Source organism: Cyprinus carpio, chromosome B1 (assembly GCF_018340385.1).
Source record: "Cyprinus carpio isolate SPL01 chromosome B1, ASM1834038v1, whole genome shotgun sequence".
NCBI lineage: Eukaryota > Metazoa > Chordata > Actinopteri > Cypriniformes > Cyprinidae > Cyprinus > Cyprinus carpio.
In genome coordinates, this window is record NC_056597.1 from 27,589,196 (window position 1) to 27,603,575 (window position 14,380).

Genomic DNA, 14,380 nt, shown 5'->3' on the forward strand with positions numbered 1-14,380 from the left:
TTTATTGTTTGTTTTTATTCCAGGAAAGAAACAGGCAGTTTTTGCTTCTGAATACGGTTTGAAAATGAAAACTTCTGCTTCTGTAATTTTACTGAATATTTAAACTTTGAACATTTCCGTGAAAAGACAATAAAGTACACAAATATTCTCAACAAATGTATAAGGTGTTTGTACTCAAGTCCCTATAACTTTCATTGCCATGCTGTCTTATCATATATGGATTTCACAACAACCCTTTTACAACACCCACCATTTAACACACCATCCAATAGTGAAAAGTCGATATAGTTCACAAATAGTCTCACTAAATGTATAAGGTGTTTGTACTCAAGTCCCTATAACTTTCACTTTTTACCATACCTTCCATGTGATCCTCCAGTCTATAGTGCTGTATCTGTGTGGTGTGTTTCCTGTAGCAACTGAATGCAGATCGTGAGAGCTCATGAGGCCAACATGATACTAGGTCCTCTGAGGAACTGGTGACTAAAACATGCTAGGAGGTGCTCTGTGTTGTTATACTGAGCTTTGTCTGAAAGCCATAGTGGTCAAATTCTTGCTCTCAGTGGTAAATATTGTAACTGGGGCAGACATGTCCTCCTCACTTTCAACATTTCTGTGTTTCTTTTCATGTTTTATGGTGGGTTGGGGTTCTCAAACAGACACTTTTACAACACTGCAAAACCACTGTGTGTTTGTGTGTGTGTGTGGGGGGGGGGGGGGTTGTTATTGTCATACAGTTTACATATTGTCAGTGCTCCTCCTTTTAACATCTAACAACAGAACAGGATTATCTCATTTTTTTATATAAAAGTAATTCAATATTTTATATTATTATGTTAGTAAATAAAGCCAAAAATCTAGCTCTTCACACTCATGGAGCTCTGTTGTCTGCTCACTTCCATTCCAACCATCTTATCTTTGGCACTTGCGTAGGCTGACTGTAAGATGTTTAAAGGATCACACAATTTTATCAAAAAACAACTTCACTCTCACTCATAACAATACTTGATATAAAATAATAGACCACATAATTTGCCAATTACATTGCTTATTCCATTTGTGTGCCATGCTCTCATTGTTTTTACTAAATTGGGTCTGTTAGAATTAACTTACCATTCTGAGCGAAATGAAAACTAAAGTGTTTTTTTTTAAATGTATTTTAGACACAGGATTTTATACATTTAAATATATTATAATGATATTATATATTACAATAAAAAATATTAAAATATATTCATTAAATTGATTTTTCCAAAATAGAAGGGGAAAAATATAGTGCTAAATGCGTTAAGAGCTAATGATGTAAATCGAAATGGTTTACATTGATGTGGTTGGATATCTTACATTTGCCATTGCAGATTTTTTTTTAATCTATTTTAAATGTTTTAATTAATTATCTTCTTCTCATTCTATTGAAACGGTATTAAATGAGGATTGTTTCTCTCATAAATGCATTGACATTTGTCAAATCTATTCATTTCACTATTTATTTTGTTACTAGAAACTGTCAAATAGGCTAAATACTGGCACGATTGTTTCCTCTGCAGGGATTTAATGCGTGTTATTGGAAGCTCTTGGCTTGTGTACAGTAGCAGGTCTAATTCAGTGGCTGAATCACATGGCAATGACTGGAGCTGGAGTAATGAGAGGCCATGAGCTCAAAGATCTGCTGTTTACCTCGCACCGCTTCAGAATACATCCAACCATGAAATCAAATTGTGGATAATTTTTTTCCCCACCACGATCACATTGGATCTATCCATCTCTGATATACGGTAAGATCGGCATGCAGTTTAATGCGCATTTGAATTCAGAAAACACTGAACAAACACATTGAAACATAAATTATATAAATACCGTTTATATAAACTAGGTGATTCAGAAGCAACTGAATCGCGTCTGTTCAGTTCACAGTGGTGTCCCGTTTATGTCGGTCGTCTGCTTTTGTTTATGTTGCTACGCCACGCTTCTGCAGTAACGGGACACTTCCGCTATTAGTAGGCTAAGTGCTCTCCGACAGGCTTCATCAATTCCCATTATTCCGACATTTTCATTAAATATGTAAAAGATCACTGTAAATGCTTTTAGTATGCACTTGTGCTGAAAGACAATTAATACGTCTTTTTGGTAAATGCGAGAAAATCCCTTTGCTGCAATACCGCTTTATCAGTGTTAGCCTGCATTTATAGGCTTATTATTGTTTATAAAGGCGTAACTGTTTTAATAAATTAGGTTTTAGTGCTAAAATCTTTAAGTCGAGCTTTCATAGTTTATAACATTTAATGTTACATTTTTATTCCCAAATAATGTCTATGTAATTCCGCTATTTTCTTATTTATAATACCGATTAGAGATTATCTCAGATGAGTTTCAGATGAATCTAATTGAGATTCCGTTTCTCTTTCATGACCTTATTCATCACATGAGCATGGGTGAATCCCCTGTAAAATCTCAATTAGATTACCAACTAACCACCATCACATGCAACCGATCAGTGCACAATCCCTTATGCATCAAAATGAGAAAAGAAAAGAAAAAAAAATACCAGCTACTCTATTAGATAAATATCCCCTATGCACAATAATCACCTTTAGTTTCATTATTGACACAATGTAAATAACATTAATAAGCCCAAAGAAATGCAACAAATAAGCACACTTATCACGTGTTCTATAATTTGCATGATGTATGGATATTCTTATCTCTCAGTTGCTTTCATGTTTACGTTGTACTGTTTATTGTTGAGGAGTGATATTTGAAGACATTATATTTCAGGCTATCATGGGATGTCTTTTCCGAAGTGAGGAGATGTGTCTGGTCCAGCTCTTTCTCCAGGCAGGTTCAGCTTACAACTGCGTCAGTGAGCTTGGGGAGCTGGGCTTAGTCGAATTCAGAGATGTGAGTTTGACTACTTTTCAGAAGCTTGGGGTCAGTTAGATTTATTTTTATTTTTTTAATTAATACTTTTATTTAGCAAGGGCACATTAAATTGATTAAAAGTGAGAGATAATAATTTCTTTCAAAGTATCCTGGAAAATACTGTATCCGCAATAATATTAAGCTGCAACTGTTTTAAACATTAATAGTAATAATTAAAGCAAAATCTGCATATTATAATGATGTGACACTGAAGACTGGAGTAATAAAAACATGTTAAAATTACAATTATAAAAGACACTTTAAAATATAAAAATAATAACAATTAAAAAAACAGACCTGAGCATAAGAGAAAACTTTAAAAAACATATAGAAAAATCTTTTAACATAAGAGAAAATTGTAAAAATCTTATCGACCAAGCTTTTATCTACAGTTAGAAATTTGTGTTCATATCCTGCCATCACATTTACAGTCTGTCTTGCTCTTTTTCCCTCTTGTCTCTCTTGAACCCAATCTTCTCAGCTGAACCCAAATGTGAACGCATTTCAAAGGAAGTTTGTTTCAGAAGTGAGAAGATGTGAGGAGATGGAGAAAACCTTCAGTAAGTCTCTAAATCCAACCATTGTTTACCCTTATTATTATGTAACCACTAAATATTCACCTTTCAATGACCAGCTACCACTAAAGCAAGTATTATATAGCTATTTTAGTCACTCTCTGACACTCATCACACATATCATATCATAATCACTGTGCATGTCCTAAACACGTTTTCCTCTCCCTCCATTCCTCAGAGTATCTGGAGCAAGAGATCAGCCGTTCTCTCTGTCCTCCTCTGAAAGGGCCTTTACCTACAGCCACACCAATCCCACCAGCCCCACAGCCTAGAGAGCTGCTCTCCATTGAAGAGGAGAGCGAGAGACTTGCCAGAGAACTCAGAGAGGTGAGAGGAGAAAGGAGAAGAAGGTTAAATTCATATCTTGTGTTCCAAAAAGGATATCATGTTGTGCAAGTGGTGATCTTGACCCAGTTTGCATGTAGGTATCAAGAAACAGGGACAGTATACGTAACCAGCTGACCCAGCTCAGTCAGTACAGAGGGGTCCTGAAACAGAGCATTTTACTACCAACCTCTCAGGTAAATATCCAGCTCTTAGCATGCTTACCTTCATGTCTCTCAGATATCTACCAGTGCTTCTCATAATGTTCCTCGGTTCCACCACCAACTCTTGAGACTACAGCACTACTGGACAGCAGGCAAGATATGCGTTTGAGGTGAGGACAATATCCATCTAAAAGAGAATGTGATGAACATTTTAATATTCTAAAGAACTTTTTTCCATTCCGAAGTATCTTTTGAATCTCAGTGAAAATGATCCATTGATGTTAAAGGTTCTTCATGGAACCATCAATACAAATAAAGAACCTTTATTTTTAAAAGTTTAGTGAGAAACAGAAATGTGAAGTTTACGGTGTGGTCACGTTAACCATGGTTCTGTAAAAGTTTACGGGGAAAACGGGGTCATTCTAATAGAAATCTTTGCATTTGGGAATTTCACGTAAGCGTGAAAAAGTTTGCTCATTTTCAAGTTGGTCACTTGAATTCACCACACTGACCAAAGAGTTCTGTGTGAGCTGTGCTATTGACAAGAGACAATGAACCTTTTCCCCCACAAAATATCACTGAAATATCACTAATGTAAGGACATCTTTAGATAAAATTGTCTAAAGTCACTTTCAACTTGAACATGAACAAATTCTGCGTTGGAAATGTTTTCCCCTTGCTAAACTAGCAATCGAGTTTTATTGAAATGACTGAAATTCACACACAAAATTTCACAGAGCAGCAGTAATTGTGACCACATCTTAAGGCAGCAAGTTGAAATATTATTTTCACATATCAGTTGTGAACAAGTATGTAACGAGACAATAATAATGTTATTGACATCTTTCCTGCACAGTTTTGTTACTGGCGTGGTCCATCCGTGGAAGGTTCCAGCATTCGAGAGGCTGCTGTGGAGGGCCTGTCGTGGATACATCATTGTAGACTTCTGGGAGATGGAGGAAAGGCTGGAAGTGCCAGACACTGTAAGAGAGTTACATTAAGTGAATCGCATAACTCATTTGATGAAACTGGCCATATACATATGTTTTTGTTGTTCACAGGGAGAGATGATTCAGTGGACTGTCTTTGTGATCTCTTTTTGGGGAGAGCAGATTGGGCAGAAAGTGAAGAAGATCTGTTATTGGTACATTTATAGCTTAGTTAAATTTAATCATAGCTTACTATAGTACACTTTCATGATATCACATATCTGTCTTTTCATAGTTTCCACACACATACCTTTGTGTATCCAGAGGGTTTGGAAGAGAGAGAAGGAATACTTCAGGGGCTGGAAAGCAGGATTGTAGACATCAAAATGGTGACTGGAATGTTCCTTTCATTACACAATGACACTCACTTTGAAATAAGACCATGCAATTTTTCAGGCACTGCAGAATCACTTAAAATGAATTGAATTTCATTGCATTCATTAAAAAAACAACAACAAGTGGTACTTCTTTAAGGAAAGACTAGAACACAGAAAGTCTGCAACTCATTTTACTTTTGTAATCTGATGTATTTCCAAGTGAGATGGGATATGTAATGAATATGAGGAAAAAAACATTATATACTGTCATTCAAAAGTTTGGGGTTTGTATGTTTTAGTTATGTTTTTTCAGCAAGGACACATTACAGTAAATTGCTCAAAAGTGACAGTTAAGATTAACATTGTACAAAATATTTGATTTCAAATACAAGCTGTTTTTTAACTTTCTATGTATCAACGAATCCTGAAAAAAGGTTTCGACAAAAATATTTTCAACATTGATAATAATAATAATAATAAATGCGAAATCAGCACATTAGAATGAATTCTGAAGGATCATGTTACACTGAAGACTGGAGTAATGATGCTGAAAACTATACAAGGTATAATTTAAAACATATTAAAATACAAAACAATTATTGTAAGAATATTTCACAGTATAATTGTTTTTACTGTATTTTCGACTAAATAAATGCAGCCTTGGTAAGTTGTCTCCCCAAAAGACCCCAAACTTTTGAACAGTAGTATATGATATTACTTTAAAAAAAATGTGCATTGATGAATTGTGCACAGAATATTTAGTAAATAATATAAAAAGGAAAATGAAATACAAAATATATTTAACTATCCTCTTGTCTGTCTGCAGGTGCTCTCTCAGACGGAGCAGTATATGCAGCAGCTGCTGTCTCGCTGCGTGTGTCAGATGCCACAGTGGAAGATACGTGTGCAGAAGTGTAAAGCTGTGCAGATGGTGCTCAACCTCTGCAGCCCTTCAGTCACAGAGAAGTGTCTCATCGCAGAGGCCTGGTGCCCTGTGGCCAAACTCTCACTGCTCCAGAGCGCTCTGATAGAAGGAACGGTGAGATAAGATTATATAATAAACCGTTTCACACAAAATACGTCACAAAGAAATCAAGTGTGATTTTCAAGTATTAAAGGAGTACAGAGGGGGAGGGCTATAAATGCAGGAAATGACTTATTTTCTCATTTACAGCAGGATTCGGAGCAGTGAATTCTGCAATAGATTGTTTTTTGTCCTTTCTGTTTCTTAGAGAAAGAGTGGAAGCAGTGTGGACTCCTTCTACAACCGTCTTCCTGCACCCACATCTCCTCCAACACTCTTTGACACCAACACATTCACTTCCAGCTTCCAGAACATTGTGGATGCTTATGGTGTGGCCAGTTACAGAGAGGTTAACCCAGGTAACTCTCACACACAGTCACATGGAAGCAGACACAAGTCATTTTAGTTTGAGATAAACGACCTACGGAAGATATGGAAACCCATCCTAGTAAATGTCTTGTTTGTTCCCTTCTCAGCTGTGTACACCATCATTACTTTTCCCTTCCTGTTTGCGGTGATGTTTGGAGATGTTGGTCACGGTTTACTCATGACATTGGCTGCTCTTTGGATGATTCTGGAAGAAAGAGACCCTAAGATGAGGAATAACACTAATGAGGTTTCTTTCAATTTCTATAAAAATTTTTGAACAGTAGTGAATCTGTCTGTGTTCTCTGTCTCCATCACTTTCTAGAATGCACTTCAGGTTTGTACAGAATTTTATACTTTCTTTTAGATTTGGCGTATGCTGTTTGGTGGGAGATATCTGATCCTTCTAATGGGGTTGTTCTCCATCTATACTGGGGCTGTTTATAATGAGTGCTTCAGTAAAGGACTCAGTCCTCTTTCTTCTGGCTGGCACCTCAAACCCATGATGCAGCACTACAACTGGAGGTAAGTGCACACTGTTACATCCAAGGCAAAGATTAACCATAAGGTAGATTTTAACTTAAAGGTCTAAAAGTGTTCTAACAACATGTAATGTTCAACAATTTTTTTAGAGCAAGAATATAAAGAGTTAATTCACCCAAAAAAATGAAAATTCAGTGATTTACCCTCATGTCATTCCAAACCAATAAGAGTTTCAAATGAAGACATATTTAATGAAACCTGAGAGATTGGTCCATGCAACCAAAACTTTATTAGTTTAAAAAGTCCATAAATGTATTAAGAGCATTAAGACATAAGTCAATTTTTATATGTGAATAAAAGGCTAAATTAAATTTGACCATGGTTCTTCATAAGACTTAGATTAAAACACTCGACAATACTTTTTGTAAGCGAAGAAAACAAAAAAAATGACTTTATTCAACAATTCCTTTGTCAACAGTCTCCTCTGTGTCTCCTCTTCTGTATCAGCACGCCGCAAGGATGCGCTGTTTCTACGTGTATTTAGCTTTGATTTGAAAGAAAACAGCGCATCCTTGTGGCGCGGATGACACAGAAGAGCATACACAGCATACGGTGATATGAAGAGACACAGAGGAGACTGTTGACAAAGGAATTGTTGAATAAAGTGTTTTTTTTTTTGTGGTTTTCTTCACTTACAAAAAGTGTTCCCTTCGCTTCATAATGTTACGGTTGAACCACTTTTCTGGACCTTGACAGTGAAACTTACTTGGCAGTCTATGGGACAGTCACAGGCCTCCCAGTTTTCATCCAAAATATCTTAAATTGTGTTCCGAAGACAAACAAAGCTTTTATGGGATTGGAACGACATGGGGGTAAGTGATTAATGACAAAATTTTCATTTTGGGGAGGAGTATCCCTTTAACCAGTAGGCTGCCCCTTTATAGTAATTTGAATAGGAATCTGTGTGATTGGTAATTGGCTAAAGATTCACCCAAACAGGTTTAACAATGGGTACAAGCTGGTGAAGTAGATTTGCCGTGTTGACCAACAGACAGTTGCTTGGTTTGAAAGTGTCTTCTGTGTGAGCTGTGCTTCATACCTCACTACACTATTGACAACAGACAGTGGAAGCTAATGTGAACACACCTATACTCTGTAAAAGGGGTCACTTATCCAGCACTTCAGCTTGACTCTTTGATCTCATTTTACACTCACACTCACTTATGTCTGATTTCTTCTGGGCTTGTTCAGTGATGAAACTTTGAGGAGCAACCAGTACCTCACTTTGGATCCGAATGTAACTGGAGTATTCCAGGGACCATATCTATTCGGCATTGACCCGGTAACCAGGCCTTTTAAGCAAATCATCCTTGTGTCTAGCTCACTCTGAGGTTTGGATTTGACTGCATCTCATTTCCTGGTCCTTAGATCTGGAGCCTTGCCAATAACCACCTCACCTTCCTCAACTCCTATAAGATGAAGATGTCAGTCATCATCGGAGTCATCCATATGACTTTTGGAGTCTGCTTGTCTTTCTTCAACTACATGTGAGTCATAAAGTAGGATTCATTTTTGTTTACATTGATCTGTTCTGTGGATTTATTCTTGGCATTTTAATGGTATTTTTCCTCAGGTACTCTGGCGATGTGAGCAGCATGTTCCTGGTGTTGATTCCTGAGCTTGTGTTCATGCTGTGTCTTTTTGGGTACCTTGTCTTCATGGTGGTGTTTAAATGGATCGCATTTGGACCTCAGGATTCAGACCGTGCTCCCAGCATCCTAATCCACTTCATTGACATGTTTGTGTTTGCTGAGAACCCAGACAACCCACCACTTTATCCAGGACAGGTGAGACATTCATTCAGTACACTGATTCTTTCAATGTTGTACTATAGTTTTCTGTCATGACTAATGCATACATGTCATCTCACTGTCTTCAGATGAGAGTGCAGAGAGTGTTAGTTTGCTTGGCACTGCTGGCAGTTCCAGTGCTGTTACTGGGAAGACCACTCTTCCTGTACTTCAGGCACAGGACTAACAGGAGAACGGTAAGTAGGGGTGAAATTAGGCTGGCATCTTTGCTTAAAAATAATTAAAAATATATAAAAATATTTTAAAAAGTGTCTTATGCTCACCAAGGCTGCATGTATTTGAATAAAAAGGGTGGACTCTATAGGGTAACTTTCACCATTTTGACTCATTGGCAGGCTTTGTCTGGACAGCCACACATTCTTTCAAAGAAAATAACATCACGTGATGCTGGTCACATGATGATGTGATGAACCACTGTTTAGTTTTGTTTAGTGTTGTTCAATAAATAACACAGTGGACAGAACTTTTGTGAATTAATTATTTTCTTAAATTAATTTAAACTTTCTGAAGCATTTCGATTTTGCAAATAAATGTATTATACATAATGTTGACTTTAACATTTTTTGTTCATTAGTTTGAACTTCAAACACACTGCAAAAACTGTAATTAAAGAGATATGAAGGCAATTTAAAGCTAAATGAAACAGAGTGCATGAGATTATAATAAGCTCTACACTGATGAATAAATATGATTTGCAAGAATAAATTACATCTTAAAATATATAAAAATAGAAAACTGTAATAATATTTCACACTATTACTGTTTTTGTTGTATTAATCAAATAAACGCAGCCTTGGTGAGCATAAGACACTTCTTTCAAAAGCATCTACATAGGAGATTAACCGTAAAACAATTCTTTACCTTTATATATGCAGGTTGGTTTACTCTAGCTTAATGCATTTGCATATTCCAGAGTGACCAGGTGATGCTCTTACCATTAAGGGAATGTGGCTCTTTTAGCTGAAATGTAGCGTGTCCTTTCAGCAGCTCTCCCCATTAATTAAGCATTGCAATTTCTCCCATACTGTGTCTGGTGGAAGGTTTTGACCCTGTCTCTCAGTTACAGGAGGAGCAGCGCCCCCTAGTCACAGACACCAGTTCTATAAATGCTCAGCTAGGAGATCTAGAGGGAGGAGGAGGAACAGAGGATCAGGTGAGAAGAGAAAAGATCAAGACACATTTCACAAATAAAGCTCAGCATTAGAAGACTAACTTTCCGATTTTCACTCTTCCATACCGGAGCTACTAAAATATAGTATGCTTTTTAACCTTTACAGGAGTTTGATTGCACGGAGGTTTTTATGCACCAGGCGATCCACACCATAGAGTACTGCCTGGGCTGCATCTCTAACACCGCCTCGTACCTTCGACTTTGGGCCCTCAGCCTCGCACATGCACGTATGCAAACACTCACAAGCATCCACGAGTACTGCATGTTCACTCATCCACCTTAAATTTTTCATACAAGTGAGTTCAGCCATTTGTAACTTGGCTAGTTTTACTGTTTCCTGCACTTGGTTATTCCTCTAGTTATTTATGTTTAGTGGCTAATGAATTGGAAGTCTCACATTCACAGAAAATACATCTGCATTGCAAAATAAGGTGGATGCTTAATTAGTTACTCCACCACAAAATGAAAATTTTGTCATTATTCATTTACCCCCATGTTGTTCCAAAGCTTTTATGGGTTTGGAATGACATGGGGGTAAGTGAATAATGACAAAGGTTTCATTTTAGGATGGAGTGTCCCTTTAATTAGTTCTGTATTTGTGTGTATTAGAGCTGTCCGAGGTTCTCTGGGTTATGGTGATGAGAATTTCCCTCTCGTGGCAAGGCTATGTGGGATCTGTGCTTCTGTCAGTCATCTTCTCTGTCTTCGCCATGCTCACTGTCTCTATCCTGCTGGTAATGGAGGGGCTGTCAGCTTTCCTGCATGCTCTGCGTCTGCACTGGTGAGAAAATCATAAAAATAAACCAACTTGTGCAGTGGTTCTCAACCAGGGGCTTTGGTGATTTGGTTAACTTGACTCAATGCAAATTCCAACTTAAATTTCTCCAAAAAGAAGAAAACTCTTCAGTTTTGAATTTTGTCAAACCATGGCTACTCTAAAATAATACTGAATCATTTCCTCTTAATGAAAAAAGCAAATGCTTCTGTCTAGTAAAAAACATTAAGTGTAAATGCATAGTGAATATTGTATTGAAAATTATTTAGAACGCAAACAGAATTTTTATGAACCACCATAAAAATAACCAGGTGTTGCCCAGAGGCTGAAAGAAAATGTTTGCAGGCCAGAGATTACTGTTCTGCAACAATTAACAAACATGTATCTGGGAGTGAAAAATGCAGTATGCACACTTTTATTCATCAAATCCCATTGTAAGTAAACATTGCATGACAGCAAGACAATAAAATAGGAATCATAGTTATGTTATGTGAGTTTATTACATGTCATTGATTGAGGTTTATAGCAGGTGTTAACAGTGATTTAACAACGTTAAACAGAGGATGGGGTTGAGTGGGGTTGCTATAAACCAGTAAGGTTCACTTGATAGAGACTTTCCACCCCGTCTCTCTTTTTGTCTATCACTGTGTCACACTCCCCACCACACAAAACACACTTCACCACACTCACCATTTATCACTCTATAGGCTCCCCCCTGCTCCGCCACCACAACCCTACAGGGGCTTACAACTTACAGTGCCAGTCAGCCAGTAAACCACAGTGTCTTACTGGATTACACAGGATTTCTGCAGCTGACCTAATGAGGAGTCATTTAGAAAGTCAAGACCGAACATTCCAAATATTCTTTCTAATAATCACTGTTTTTGTGACATCCTTAAAGTTGACAAGCATCTGATTCATGGCAAGGGACAGTTCACCCAAAAATGAAAATTCTGTCATAATTTTCTCACCCTAATGTTTTTTTTTCTTCTGCTAAGCACAAAAAATATATTTTGAAGAATGTGGTAACCAAAGAGTTGACAGTAACCATTGACTTCTAAAAAAAATACTATGGATGTCAATGACTACTGTTATCTGTTTGGCTACTCAACTCTTCAAAATATCTTATTTTGTGTTTAGCAAAAGTGAAAAATTCATAGAGGTTTGGAACAAAATGATGGTGAGAAAGTGACAGAATTTTCATTTTTGGGTGAAATGTGCTTTTAAAGAGATACTCCACCCCAAAATGAAAATGTTGTCATTAATCACTTACCCCCATAGCGTTCCAAACCTGTAAAAGCTCTGTACGTCTTCGGAACACAATTTAAGATATTTTGGATGAAAACCGGGAGGCCTGTGACTGTCCCACAGACTGCCAAATAAATAACAGTGTCAAGGTCCATAAAAGGTATGAAAGTCGTCGTCAGAATACTTCATCTCCATGCTGCGTATGAGCTTCTGTATCATCCGCGCCACAAGGATGCGCTGTTTTCCTTCAAAAAAGCGTCAAAGCATAAATACATTTAATTTTAAAATTTCATCTGCGCATCCTCTGTGGTGCGGATGACACAAAGAAGAGTATAAAACTGCGGTGGTGCGGGATATGGAAGAGCAGAGATACGGTGACACAGAGGAGACTGTTGACAATGGAACTGTTGAATAAAGTCGTTATTTTTGTTTTCTTCGCTTACAAAAAATGTTCCCGTCTCTCCAGATAACAAATATTGCACGTCTGATGGCAGATGGAGTATTCTGACGACAACTTTCCTACCTTTTATGGACCTTGACACTGTTATTTACTTGGCAGTCTATGGGACAGTCACAGGCCTCCCGGTTTTCATCCAAAATATCTTAAATTGTGTTCCCAAAGATGAACGGAGCTTTTACAGGTTTGGAACGACATGGGGGTAAGTAGTTAATGACAAAATTTGGGTGGAATATCCCTTTAAGGTGCCACCTTCATTATTGTATGGCCAGTTTTCTCAAAATTGTGAAATCCAGTCATTTTGATAGGAATTCACCAAACAGCTGCTGTCTCATAAATTCTACTTTACTCACTTTCTACTTTGAAAGTGATTTGTGTTCTTTGTGAAATGACGATTTTGTTTTTTTTTTTTGCTCCTCACTGTATTATTGAAGTGTTTCTATGCTAAAGCTCTGTGTCTGCGCTCCTCTTTAACAGAGAACAAAAAATCTTCACATACACAATATCCAAAAAATAGCCCCCCCCACAGCTATATAGACACAAAACAAAAAGCTCTATATAGTGTTGTGTGTGACATGGTGATTGACAAAAGGGGGCGGGGTGGTTAGTCTCTCTAATCTACACCAAATGTGTAGTTCTGAGTTTAGTAGTTTACATTAGTTGATATTCATTGAAATATACACTGAAGCTGATCTATGAAGAATCGATTGTCAGTTGTGTGGATTTTGGCACCTTTACTGAATTTTTGAGGTGTGTGAGAAACTTAATCTTGATGAAGAGTTTAATACATTTAAATTTATTTTTCCCATTTGATGCAGGGTGGAGTTTCAGAACAAATTCTACAGCGGATCTGGATACAAGTTCAACCCTTTTTCCTTTGCATCAATTCAGCATTTAGAGTAAATGTAAAATGTTTTTATACTTCATTTTAAAGCTGGATGTGTCAACCCCTGGTAGTAAAAAATGATTAATTAGAGGGATTGTTCACTCTGAAATGAAAATTCTGTCATTAACTCATCCTCATGTTGTTCCAAACCTGGAGGACTTGGTTCTGTGGAAAACAAAATGAGATGTTTTGAAGAGAAGGTCCTCGCTGCAGAGCCAATGGACAGAGCTTGATGTCCAGCTGCCCTATGGGTGGAGATTAAAGGCCCAAACACACGGAGAACTTAATGCTGAGCATAATGTATGAATTCCAAAAATGCAGAATACTAATAAAGGCTTTTGTAACTTAAAACTTGAGAATATTTGTATTCTTCATGATCACGGTTCTTCACAACCCCTTCACGTGCAGCAGGTTTTAGCATTGTTTTTTTGTCTAAATGCAAATGAAATCTTTCTAGCCCATTTATCATCATCTTCAGAATAAGGAAGGTAAGACATGCATTCTTAACTGAAAGTATTTTGTACAAAGGAGGTACAAATTTACGTAATTATTAAACTAGAAATAAAAATGAATTATTTGTATTTTACAGAACTCAGATTCTCCACATGGTTTCAGACTTTTGGGTCTCCTTGTAGATCAGCTACCCTGCACTCTGACCATTAAAACCCCATTTCAGTTGATCAATATTACTACTATTGTGGCTCTACTTCTATCCTGCAAACCTTTATCATGCATGATAATCTGTTAAAATTAGGTCTGTGTACAGTCATAAAATTAGAAAATATTCATGAATTCTATGCTAAAAGGCAAT

At 37.1% G+C, this 14,380-nt stretch overlaps 1 protein-coding gene across 5 annotated transcripts; it reads left to right on the plus strand.

The window, feature by feature from the left end:
- Nucleotides 1-1,547: 1,547 nt before the first annotated feature.
- On the plus strand, nucleotides 1,548-13,909 carry tcirg1a (T cell immune regulator 1, ATPase H+ transporting V0 subunit a3a). 5 transcript variants are annotated; one of them, XM_042717114.1, is made up of 21 exons: nucleotides 1,549-1,775; nucleotides 2,776-2,898; nucleotides 3,401-3,479; nucleotides 3,673-3,821; nucleotides 3,920-4,017; nucleotides 4,093-4,152; nucleotides 4,839-4,965; nucleotides 5,044-5,126; nucleotides 5,207-5,300; nucleotides 6,115-6,327; nucleotides 6,521-6,671; nucleotides 6,789-6,928; nucleotides 7,046-7,203; nucleotides 8,413-8,503; nucleotides 8,590-8,708; nucleotides 8,795-9,008; nucleotides 9,101-9,208; nucleotides 10,093-10,185; nucleotides 10,310-10,430; nucleotides 10,813-10,984; nucleotides 13,502-13,909. In XM_042717114.1, the coding sequence occupies exons 2-21, from the start codon at nucleotides 2,782-2,784 to the stop codon at nucleotides 13,584-13,586; spliced, it is 2,472 nt and encodes an 823-aa protein (XP_042573048.1). In that variant the 5' UTR covers nucleotides 1,549-1,775; nucleotides 2,776-2,781; the 3' UTR covers nucleotides 13,587-13,909. The 5 variants fall into 5 exon arrangements, with proteins under 5 accessions (XP_042573050.1, XP_042573048.1, XP_042573049.1 ...); XM_042717115.1 differs by having other exon boundaries at nucleotides 3,920-4,014; nucleotides 4,090-4,152; nucleotides 10,099-10,185; XM_042717113.1 differs by having other exon boundaries at nucleotides 1,550-1,775; nucleotides 3,920-4,014; nucleotides 4,090-4,152.
- Nucleotides 13,910-14,380: the final 471 nt, after the last annotated feature.